Source organism: Vigna radiata, chromosome 3 (assembly GCF_000741045.1).
Source record: "Vigna radiata var. radiata cultivar VC1973A chromosome 3, Vradiata_ver6, whole genome shotgun sequence".
In the NCBI taxonomy this organism is placed as follows: Eukaryota; Viridiplantae; Streptophyta; class Magnoliopsida; order Fabales; family Fabaceae; genus Vigna; species Vigna radiata.
The window spans coordinates 8,022,649-8,035,632 of NC_028353.1; the positions used below are offsets into that span (position 1 = coordinate 8,022,649).

Genomic DNA, 12,984 nt, shown 5'->3' on the forward strand with positions numbered 1-12,984 from the left:
TAATTTTACTTCATTATGTTTAATTTAACTATAATTAAATTTTAATTTATATTTAATTCAATTTAGACTATATTTTATATATTTTTTAGTAATTGTATTTAGATTTTATTTTAAAAATTTATAAAATATTTTTTTTTTAAATATCTATGGGTATCCACACATACCCACAAGTTTTAAAATTCTGATAGATTTTTTTTTTTTAAATCAGTATTCAACACATAAAAATAATCCAAGTAATTGGGTAACAGATAAGTATTATTCGTGTCCGATCCGTTGTCATTTTTACACATAACTTTGCATTAAGGGAAAAGTAATCCAAGTATTCAAGAGATTGGGATCCCAAACAATCCAATGCATAATCTAAAACTGAGACACCTATCCAAATGGGTTATATCCCATACGTTGCATATTTTCATTAAACTTACTAATTATTCTTTTTGGAAAATTTACAAAACTAGGCAAATTTGAGACCTAAATTATGAAACTAGACAAATTTAAAAAGCATACATAAATAGGCAAGTTGGGGGTTCTCATGACATGGGAAGAAGAAATCATGTTCCATATAGACAATTTCCTCTGAGTCAATTGGTCAAAGCAGAAGTCGTGGGGACTTAAATAATTTTCAAGTTGAAGATATGTGGGTGCACACGATTACCAATTTTAATTTAAAGTAGTACTAGGTTAAATGACTTCTATTTGGAGTAATGAAAACGATTTCCAATTCTCATAATTTTGACTGTTAATGTAATCTATTACAAAAGACTATTATTCCTTAAATGCACAATTGTAGTTGATTACAATATGAATGTACCAGAGTATTTTAATAATCTTTTAATGTATATTAATAATAATCTTTTAATAAAAGAAGATATAGATATACAAGTAAATTAGTAATAAAAAACAATAAAGACTATAGAGAAGTAAATTGACGAAATGGACATGTTCTATGATGACATTCGTTAAGGTAAGAACATTGTTTTTATTTATCCATTTCTTTATGGATTCAAGTAGTAGTTGGTAACGAAAACAAAGAAGCGAAACTATGAAAAAACAAGATTTAAGACAAGGTGAAGAAAAACATGAAAGAAAATTTGGAACAGAATAACAAAACTTCTATACGGGTTATATTTATCAAAAGTTTTCCAATATTACATTTCTGTCACTATATTACTTCTATACGTGTTGCATGCAAATCGATATAAATAAACGACTTCTTATAGATATTCTGAGTGTTATCGGTATAAAAATCTTTAGTATTTATTACATTTTTTCCACCACAAATTTATATACTAATTCTGAAATATAAAAAAATTCTCTTATTGACGATGTTTTCGGTAAACCACTCTCTATATCTAATTAATTTTAAGAAATATAAAGTATCGCAATATAGTTTGCACTACTGAATAATTAACAACTTCTATTACCAAAACTAATCTTATCACTCACTTTTCTTACATAAAAAACTCCCATTACAACAAATTTACTCTATATATTAACTGTCATGTGTTATTTATAGCATGAATAATATAATTTAAAAACTCAGGATATTATTCGAAACCCGACAATAAGAAGTAGATGCAGGTGTACTAAATAATTCAGTGTTACGAGGTAAGAGAATTTTGATAGCGGCGAAGATAAATAATGGTAGGAATGAAAGAGGTTATTCGGTTGAGAAAATGAGTGATTGGAAGAAGGAAACAAAAGGGATGACAGATTAGAGAAGAAGTATGAACTCACACTCCACCAACCACTGCCAACGACCCCACTTACAGCTACTATTCTCTGCCTCTTTTTGCTTAATGCAATCCAACTCTTTCGGTGCCACACTTCAAATCAAACCTTAAGCTCTCTTTTTCTTCTTTTCATAATCCTCCATCTTCTGCCATTCATATTATCGATAAAATCAATGAATGCTTACAATTTCTCTTTTTCATTCCTTTCATAGTGGAATCACTCACCACTAGTTAGCTAAATTTCTTCTCTAATTCTCAAAGTAAGGTTTCTTGTCTTAAACTTTTTTCTTTGTTCGTCGTTCATTCTCCATGGCTCCTCCCAACGATCCAGTGAATGCCACGTTAGGACTCGAGCCACCGGAAAAGCTTTTCGACTTATCTGACGGGAAACTCACCGTCAGAGGTGTGCCGTTACTCTCTCACGTACCCGAGAACGTCACTTTCACTTCCTTCTCCTCAATCTGTGAACCTCGTGATGTCCCATCTTCCATCCTTCAACGTGTCATTGCCGCGTCACACAAAGGTGGCTTTCTCGGATTCTCCCATGTTTCACCCTCCGACAGATTGATAAACTCCTTGGGAAGCTTCAGAGGGAGAAACTTCCTCAGCATCTTCAGGTTCAAAACATGGTGGTCGACCCAGTGGGTCGGAAATTCCGGTTCAGACTTACAAATGGAAACCCAATGGCTCCTCATAGANGTCCCCGAAACAGAATCCTATGTCGTAATCATTCCCATAATAGAAAAAAGCTTCAGGTCCGCGCTTCAACCTGGCTCTGATGATCATGTTAAGATTTGCGCGGAGAGTGGTTCTACTCAAGTGAGAGCATCGAGTTTCGGTGCAATTGCATATGTCCACGTGGCTGAAAACCCTTACAACTTGATGAGAGAGGCATATAGTGCTCTCAGGGTTCACCTTGACTCGTTTAGGTTGTTGGAGGAGAAAACGGTGCCAAGAATTGTTGACAAATTCGGGTGGTGCACTTGGGATGCGTTTTACTTAACCGTCAACCCCGTTGGAGTTTGGCATGGGCTTAAGGATTTCAGTGAGGGTGGCGTGGCTCCGAGGTTTGTTATCATCGATGACGGTTGGCAAAGTGTGAATTTTGATGATGAGGACCCCAACGAGGATGCTAAGAATCTTGTTCTTGGTGGGGAACAAATGACTGCGAGGCTTCATAGGTTTGAAGAAGGTGACAAGTTTAGAAAATACCAAAAGGGTCTTCTCTTGGGTCCTAATGCTCCTTCTTTCAACCCGGAGACGATAAAGCAGTTGATCTCGAAGGGTATTGAAGCTGAGCATTTGGGAAAGCAACGTGCTGCCGCCATTTCAGCTGGGGGTTCGGATTTGGCCGAGATAGAGTTGATGATTTTGAAGGTGAGAAAGGAAATTGATGATCTCTTTGGAGGGAAGGGAAAGGAGAGCAACGAAAGTGGAGGGTGTTGTTGTAAAGCACTGGAATGTGGTGGTATGAAGGACTTCACAACGGATTTGAGGACTGAGTTCAAAGGTTTGGATGATGTTTATGTGTGGCATGCGCTCTGTGGCGGATGGGGTGGTGTGAGGCCAGGTACTACACATCTTGATTCCAAAATAATACCATGCAAACTCTCTCCTGGCCTTGTTGGGACCATGAAGGATCTTGCAGTGGATAAAATAGTGGAAGCTTCCATAGGGCTTGTTCATCCTCATCAAGCTAATGACCTCTACGACTCCATGCACTCTTATCTTGTCCAAGTCGGTGTTACTGGAGTCAAAATTGACGTCATTCACGTGAGCTTTGTTTTTCCTATTTTTAGTCTATTTTAATTTCGACTCTTTAGCATGACTCTTTAATCGATTACCCATTAACTTTGACTCTACATGCAGAGTCTTGAATACGTATGCGAGGAATATGGAGGCAGAGTGGAGATTGCCAAGGCATATTACGATGGGTTGACAAACTCCATCATCAAGAATTTCAATGGAAGTGGAATCATCGCTAGCATGCAACAGTGCAACGATTTCTTCTTCCTCGGAACCAAGCAAATTCCCTTTGGAAGAGTTGGTAAGCATTATTCTATTTACATTTGATGAATTTTATTGCTCTATTCACAAGATATGCAAGGAAAATGAAATTAAACGAGTTTTAAGAAAGAAAGAAAAAAAATTGACTACAGGGGATGACTTTTGGTTCCAAGATCCGAATGGGGACCCAATGGGAGTGTTCTGGTTACAGGGGGTGCACATGATTCACTGTTCCTACAACAGCTTGTGGATGGGACAGATAATTCAACCCGATTGGGACATGTTTCAATCGGATCATAAGTGTGCAAAATTTCATGCGGGTTCAAGGGCTATTTGTGGTGGTCCTGTCTATGTGAGTGATAGTGTTGGCTCTCATGATTTTGATCTCATTAAGAAGCTTGTCTTCCCTGATGGTACCGTGCCCAAATGCATATATTTTCCCCTTCCAACAAGAGACTGCCTTTTCAGGAACCCTCTCTTTGATCAAAAAACCGTTCTCAAAATTTGGAACTTCAATAAGGTATTTGTGTCATTGTGCATTTTTTACATACAATAAGGTATTTCTAACAACAATTTTGTTGATTTAATAGTATGGAGGAGTTATTGGTGCTTTCAACTGTCAAGGGGCTGGTTGGGACCCAAAGGAGAAGAAATTCAGGGGTTTCCCAGAGTGTTACAAACCAATATCATGCACTGTTCATGTAACTGAGGTTGAATGGGATCAAAAGAAAGAAGCAGCACATATGGGTAAGGCAGAGGAGTATGTTGTGTACCTCAATCAGGCTGAGGTACTGCATTTCATGACCCCCGTGTCTGAACCACTGCAATTAACTATTCANCCATCCACTTTTGAACTTTATAACTTTGTCCCAGTTGAAAAGCTAGGTAGTAGCAACATAAAATTTGCACCCATTGGGCTAACAAACATGTTCAACAGTGGAGGCACAATTCAAGAATTGGAGTATGTTGAGAAGGATGTTAAAGTTAAGGTTAAGGGTGGTGGGAGATTCCTTGCTTACTCAAGTGAATCTCCAAAGAAGTTCCAACTGAATGGTTCTGATGCTGCTTTCCAGTGGCTGCCTGATGGCAAACTCACTCTTAACCTTGCTTGGATTGAAGAGAATGGCGGGATTTCTGATTTGGCAATTTTTTTTTAGTTTTAATCTTGTGTTTCTTATGTTCGTAGGCTTCAATGCTGTGTATCATAAAGTGGTTGCCCTTAAAATGTTGTTGTAAAGAGTGAACAAGTTTGTTTTAATGTAATAATAGTTTTGTTGTTCGTATTACATACAAACTTGAATTGATGAAATCTCCTCACTACAACAAAAGCTTTAATTATCAGACTTAAAAGAAATATAAATTTGATTCCGTTAGTCTTCAATATTTTCTGTCTGTCCTGTTTTCCATCACCTCAGCTTACTACTGTATTTAGAGGTGTGATTGTAATTTTAGCAGAGAAAATGTTTCATAAATGTGTAAGTACACTTGAGTGCTTTGATTTTTAAGATAATGAATCTGCCAAACTGTACATAGTGGTCTGGTTTTGTTTTCCACACTAGCATGAAAGTTAAAACTCTGATTTCCATAAAAATAAACTGTGATTTCACATGCCAATACTTTCCGTCAGAATCTTATTTAGCATTAAATGAAAGTGATTCCCATCTCAAGTATTCCAACTTTGAATGAGAGTGACCGTACAACAACTACAATATATTTATGCTTTAATACCTCTTTTGATCCTCGTATTTATGTGAAAGTTTCAGTTCGGTCCTCAAGTTTTGAACTGTCTTAATTAGATCATAATTTTTGTAAAAATGCATACATTTTACCCCAATCGTTAACTGATCTCAAACGGCGTTAAGTTTAGCTGACGTGGTATACTGACGTGTTGGCTTAATAATCCCTTCTTGATCCTTGTATTTGTGTGAAAATCTTTTTGGTCTTCAAGTTTTGAACTGTCTCAATTGAGTCATAATTTTTGTAAAAATGGACACATTTTTCCCCAATCGCTAACTGATCTCAATGTGCAATAATTATCTTCTACTGTCAGTGGAATAAATAGCTTAAAGGCTGGTGATGAACCTATAGGTTACCAAGTTGGTTCATTTGCAGAAAAGACTGTGAGACTGATTGCGCTGGTTACGCGAGTTTTCCGGTGACTTTATTTTTTGAGCCGACGAGATAATATGTGTAAAATCCCTGATTCTCAGAGAGATGAATAAAATCCCTAATTCAAATAAACTAAATAATAGGCATTGTGCCACGTGAAAACACTGCTTATTTTAAAAAATAGTTCATATAATTAAATAATACACGTCAGCATCTCCTTTGGCTACCACGTCAGCTAAACTTAACGCCGTTTGAGTTCAGTTAACGGTTGGGATAAAATGTATGCATTTTTACAAAAGTTATAACCTAATTAAGACAGTTCAAAACTTGAGGACCGAACTGAGATTTTCACATAAATACAAGGACCAAGAAGGGATTAAGGTAACACGTCAGCATACCACATCAGCTAAACTTAACGCCGTTTGAGATCAACTAACGGTTAGAGTAAAATGTGTGCATTTTTATAAAAATTATAACTCAATTGAGACAGTCCAAAACTTGAAGACCAAATTGAAATTTTCACACAAATACGAACAGCAAAATACGGACAGCAAAGGAGGTATTAAGCCTATTGTATTTATTATATTTTTACGACCGAAATCAATAGAGATAGAAAACAAAGTACTAGGATAAATGGGACAGTTTCATTGATCTGTTGCCAATTGTCATGGTGATTGGAATACGTGATCCAGTGAGATAGCAGATACAATACAAGTGTCACGCAAGTTCGAGAGTATTGAGGAAATTTCTCTAAGTCTGTAGTTTCTTGTAGTTCACGACAATTATGAACCGTTTTTTAAGAAAGTTTTATATTGTTCTGTGCATTCTTCTGAGGAAGCAACCAGAAGGCCTTATGTAAGACTTTTTCTAAAGTTGCAATTATGCTATAAAAGTATCGGTTACTCTGATTTCCATTCCCAACTCCTACCACCAACTACTAATCCGCCACTAGTTTTTCAATACATTTTTAATTGCAATTTTATATTATAAATATGTTTGTTTATGTGAAATTGAATATACATATAATAATATTAAAAGATAAAAAATAAATTAATTAAAATATTGGGAACGATAATTAAAGAGAATTAAATATTATGCATTATAAAAATAACTTATAATTAAAAACTGAATTTTTTTAATTATAAACTATTTTAAGCTATCTTAATCAACATTTTTATAAATATCAAACTAATTGATAAACTAGTTGAATAAATTAGTAATAATAAACACATTTAAGATGATTTTAAAACAGTTTAATTCATAAATTGGCTGTAATAGGTGCTGCAATTGGATGAGGAAACAACACAGCACTTGAGCCTGTCCAATAAGGGCTGGGCCTCATCTAAGTTCTGGACCTGGATTTTCAGGTAACAGAAAACTTGAGATTTGGGCTGTACTGGTGCTGAAAGTTTGGAGCTTTTCTTCCCACACCTCCAAATTTTACTGTCATGTCATGCTAAATATATCCCTTCGAAATATATATAAAATATTAAATAAATTAGGTAAATAGTATTTAGTGCTTACCAAACATATTTATTATGCGGGGTGCTATATCTACTGAGACCTTGCACTAAGTTATTTTCAAAACAACGATCTTTTCTCTTTTCTTCGGTCTTTTTCTTCTTTAAATGAGATTCAACTTCCTTTGGCTTTCTTTATTTTTGTTCGTCTTATTCACATACACGTGTTCTATTTGTTTTTTTTATTATACTTTTCCTTCATCTCTACTTGAAATTTGATTTTTATTTTTATTATATTTTGATGAATTTCGAAATCCGATTTGTAAAGGTATTTAGTGAATTTCAAAACATACAGGATGAATAAATTTAGTAGTTTTTGGATTTTGAAATTTAATTTAGAGAAACACTAAATTCGAAATTTGAATTGGAGAATTTGAATTGCAAAAGTAGGAATTTTCAAATTTTGGTTTAGAAGAACACGTTAGATTTAGAAATAAAGTTTAGAAACTCATCGAATTTTAAAATTTAATTTAGAATCTCACTTTGAAATTTAGTTTTAAAAACTCATCAAAATTTGAAATTCGATTTAGGAACTCACTATATTTTAAAATTCAATTAAACTTTTTTCTTGAATTTTAAAATTTAGTTAAGTGTTTTCTTGAATTTTGAAATTTGATTAAACTTTCTCTTGAATTTCATAATTCATTTAAACTTTCTTCTAAATGTTGAAATTTGGTACTCTTTTAATATTATTTTTTATTTTATTTTATTTTTAAATTGTTCTACTTGTTTTGTTTTATAAATATTTCTTTATCTTCATTTATTATTATTATATAAGTGAGATATTCCATATGATGTCATGTTGTAAGTGCTTACAATCTAAGATAGAAGATTAACTTTTAAGTTTTATGGAATCATAAGTAAATATCACCTTCTTATCATATTTTTCTTCTTTTGAAAATGAAATATGTGACGAAAATTACATAAATAACTTTACAATTAATTAGATTTTTCCTACACATTATGAGTTAATTAAGTGAGTATGAGAGATTACTTTTGATGTTGGCTTTGTTGTTGTCATTATAATATATGATAAAGCTAATGGTCAACTTGAGAGAAAGATGTATGTATTGTTACAATGTGAAAAGGGTGGAAATTAGAATAAATACATTATAAAATATGTTTTATTTACTAATTTTATCTTTACAGATTCAGCTACAAGAAGAATGTCCTTTATCAAGGGTGAATATCATATCATCTACCCATTGTTAATTCGAGATTCGTGCATGGTCATCTTTTTATGTCAATACGATAAACATTTATAGAGTTAATGGACGTTAATACCAGTTATATAGGCTTCCATTAGAACTGATATTTTTGTTAATATAAATGAAAATATTAAATATGAAGTTATCTAACTAAAAACATTACTTTGAAGTTCAAACAACATAAGACATAATAAAAACATCCGCTAGCCAAATGTTGATGAATATCTAATACGAACATTACGACCTCCTATGTTGTTGAGGACATTTTTTTCGTATGACTGTAACGTCTCATTGGTTTGATTTCAAACTATAGTTCCCTCACTCACATCACGATAAATCAATTATCTTTTGTATGATATACACACGTGTCTAATAGAGTCTTACAATAAAAACAAAAAAAAAATAATTAACATTATTTCATAACATAAATACATGAATATTATAAGATTACATACCAATAAACCAAATTCTTACTCATAGAATTAGAATGTCATATAAAATATGTCGACAAAGTCAAGATACTGTAAACACACTAAAATTTACATGTTAAATGAAAAAGAAGAAGTTAGGTACTACAAAACAATATATATATATATATATATATATATATATATATATATANATATATATATATATATATATATATATATATATATATATATATATATAAAGATTATCCTAAACCCATCCGTGCCAATTTGATGCACAAATATAATACATGTAAGGAATATGAGAGATATATGATATACTAATTCATTTATTTTAAAATAATAAAATACCATACGTAATATATACATATTAAAAAATTATATAATATCTATTAAAAATATAATAAATACATAATTATTATTTTGTAAATCTAAACTAAAATTATATATGTTAAAATTATTAACATAAAAAACTATAAATTATCATCATCATAAAAATACTACTATTTTATAAATTAAATACTTTATTTATAAGTATTTTAAAATATCAAAATATTTTAAGAACTGATATAAGAAAACGACGTTAAGTTCGATGACATATGCTGTAATTGTTTAATGTAAAGTTGATCTTAGCCTATTGAATTAGCTTTGATATGTGGGTATTATAACAGTGCTTGCATCTCACTAAATATTTAAACTATCTTTTAACTTTTATTAATATTGATAATAAAATTGACATTTTTTTACAGAGTCAAAAACTTTAAAGTCCAATTGACTTCAAACTTATCACAGTTTTCTTAGTCGTTGAATTCACCTCAACTTAATCTTCCAAATAAAACTTAAATATATACTAAAATATATTTTTTTCTCAAAACAGTATATATTTTAATAAGTATATATTAAAGTACTTTATTATATATTTTAAAAATAATCAACATTGTTCCTCTTAAAAGAAAGGATACATTTGAAATCTCTAATATACGAAACAGACTTCAATAAATTAAATGTGCTTAGAGATATTAATCAAATAATAAATAATTGAAATTCATGATAAAACAAATATATCTTTAATCTTATATTTTTTTTTTGTATTTACATTTGTTTTAAAATTTATCGTTTAAATGTATTTATTTTAATTAATACAATTATTTTATCAATTGTTTTCTTAAATTAATACTAACATAGAATCATCTTCCCAGTGTCCGCGTTCTTTTTTAATTATATCTTTCAAGTGATCTTTTTTTAAGTTAACTGTCTTTCTTAATTTAACCATTTTAAAATTAAATAAATAAAAATTACTTACAAAATAAATAATATAGATATATCGCATATATTTTCACTAATAGAATATAAACAAGTTAAGTTAGTTTATAATTAACAATTATTATAGTATTTTGTCTTTTAAAATAAAATTATTATCTTTTTCAAGGAGTGAAATAAAATATTGATTTTTCCCGTATAAACTCATCTCAAAAATATTTTCTTGAAATCAAGATTTACCAACATTATTTATGATAACAGCCTTACGTTATTAATGTCAAAAAAATCAGTTGGAGTTCATTCTTTAGGTAGCCAAATTATAATCTTTTTCATTTTGTTTGAAATTATTCGTTAGTTTTTGAAACAAAAATGGAAAATCTCATTGAAATTCAATTTTTCAATAACTGAACCTTAAGTAGTTTTCGATATTTGACTACCTTATTTATAATTGGAAATTCAGCTTTTCAGACATCTAATTTGAGACTGATTTTTTGACGTGTACCACACTCTCTATAATTGATAATTTAAAAGACTAAATTTCAAATGATTTTTCAATATTCACATATTTCATTCTGCAAATTTAATTCCTTAAAACTTGAATTTTTAACATAAACAATAAATTAATTTATTGTAACAAATAATGTGAACACCTGGTTATTTCAGATTTTTTAATAGATTTATTACAGGAAATAAAATTAAAAAAAACAAGTGTTACTTTTTTCAGTAATAAGTAAATGAAAGCAACAGAGACAATGTCACGTGAATTTGTGTCCATCTCGGATATGGAACATTTCCAACGCCATTTCGCATTTCAAGTATGTACCACACAATTCAATCATGCACAATCACACAAGTCAAACCAATCACCTGAATCATCTCTAATTTTCCCGCCAAAATAAGACATAAGAACATTACATATAATTCTACACTTCAAGTTACTCAATAATTAAAAACTTATACTTAAAAACCAAAAACTATTCGAAAAATAAAAGTTTAATAAATATGTTTTAATCCTTAAAGTTAGGGGTATTGTATTTTTTTGGTCATCTTTAGTGTTTTGATTTTGTGCAATATTACTTATAGTTTTACGGATTAGACAATGTTAATTACATTGATAATATAGGAAAAGTGATCTACTCAACATTTTACGACCTGAATTTGATTCAATAATATGATTTTTTTGAAAATTATTAAAGATTTAAATATATTATTAGTTATAAGTACATGACTTAGTTTTAAAAATTCTCATTTTTTAAATAATTATAATTAGATAGAAAAGAATTAGCTAATTTAACTGGTTGCAGAAAAGGAATGAAAAGGTTGGTTTTCCACTAGAAGGTGGATACGATGACCTGTGGCTTATTCCAATTTGGTTTTGGTAAGATTTTCCAAGCCACGCGGCAGAGAAGAACCAACGGTGGTGTGGCGTGTGATCATTAATAAGAAATAAAAAATATATTGTTAGAGAGAAATAACATATAATGTTGGGATGTTTGTTTTATTCTATCTGACTCCCACCAAGGACTCACTCACCGTTTACAAAATTTGAACACGTATAACCAAAAATGCTTTTTTGTGTATGTTTTTGCTGTCATCTCCATGTGCAGCTAGCGTCTTCATCTCAACTTTTCAATATTATTCATTCATTCAAACCCAAGAAACCCTAAAAAACATTAATTTTTCAAAATCTCAGTTACACAACCACGACTGAGTGCCGTGGTTTCTGCTCCCTTAATTAGTGCCAATCTTCTAGAATCTCTTCCCACATATTGAGACAGCACCACGGAATTGGAATAGAGGATTCAAATTGCTTATTTATTTAGGTTTAATTGTTTCTTTTATCTCTAGTTTGGTTGAAATGTATCAAATCCGTCTCTCTTTTAAAAAAATGTCAATTTCGTCCCTATATAAAAAAATTTTGTTCCGTTAAATACAAACTAATGGTGTTTAAAGTGAGTTTTGAATAATAACCACTTCATGGGTCTGATCCCTGATATTGCAGTGGATAAAGTGAGTTTTGAAAGCAATGATTTTTAACGAATATGACTTGATAGACACAATTTTTTTCTATATGGAGACGAAATTGACATTTTTCTAAAAGGGAGACAAATTTGACATACTCCAACCAAATTGGGGACAAAAGAAGCAATTAAACCTTTTATTTAAGAACAATCTTAATAATAATACACTTTTTATTTATTTTTTAATTCATGCATTAAACGGGTAAGAAATATCGTAGCAAAAATGTAAAATAAATAACTACAATAGTTAGGTTACTAAAAATAACATGAATATGAAATGTGTACGCTACTTTTACATATTGTGGAGGATTAGCTATAACTAGACCAGACATTCTATATTTGACAAATTCAAAATCAAGTTCAATAACGTTTATATATAGATGACCAAGTCAATGTTTTTCTTTTTCTCAAAAAATGTATTTAATAAATTAAATCGTGGAACAATAATGGTGGTTTTCCTTAATTACTTAATATTATTAATACACGAGTGATGGGAGGGGATTTGTTTCATGATTGAGTAGGTGTCCAATTCAATCCAAACAACAATAAATAGAAGAAAGAAAATATATTTTAAACCCTCCATAATGTTTTAATATACGGGTAAAATTAAGTTTATTGGAGTAATTTTTTTGATTGATGAAAAAAAAAATCAATATAGAGGAAGCGGGCGATAAATTAAAGTAACTGATTTTTTTTTC

The 12,984-nt window shown here is 30.7% G+C and overlaps 1 protein-coding gene across 1 annotated transcript; it reads left to right on the forward strand.

The window, feature by feature from the left end:
• Positions 1-2,000: 2,000 nt before the first annotated feature.
• On the forward strand, positions 2,001-5,026 carry LOC106757206 (stachyose synthase; the record flags this gene model as incomplete). The annotated part of the gene is given in 4 exon segments (XM_014639826.2): positions 2,001-3,506; positions 3,603-3,780; positions 3,893-4,260; positions 4,331-5,026. Coding segments are annotated over 4 exon segments (2,577 nt in total). The 3' UTR covers positions 4,898-5,026.
• Positions 5,027-12,984: the final 7,958 nt, after the last annotated feature.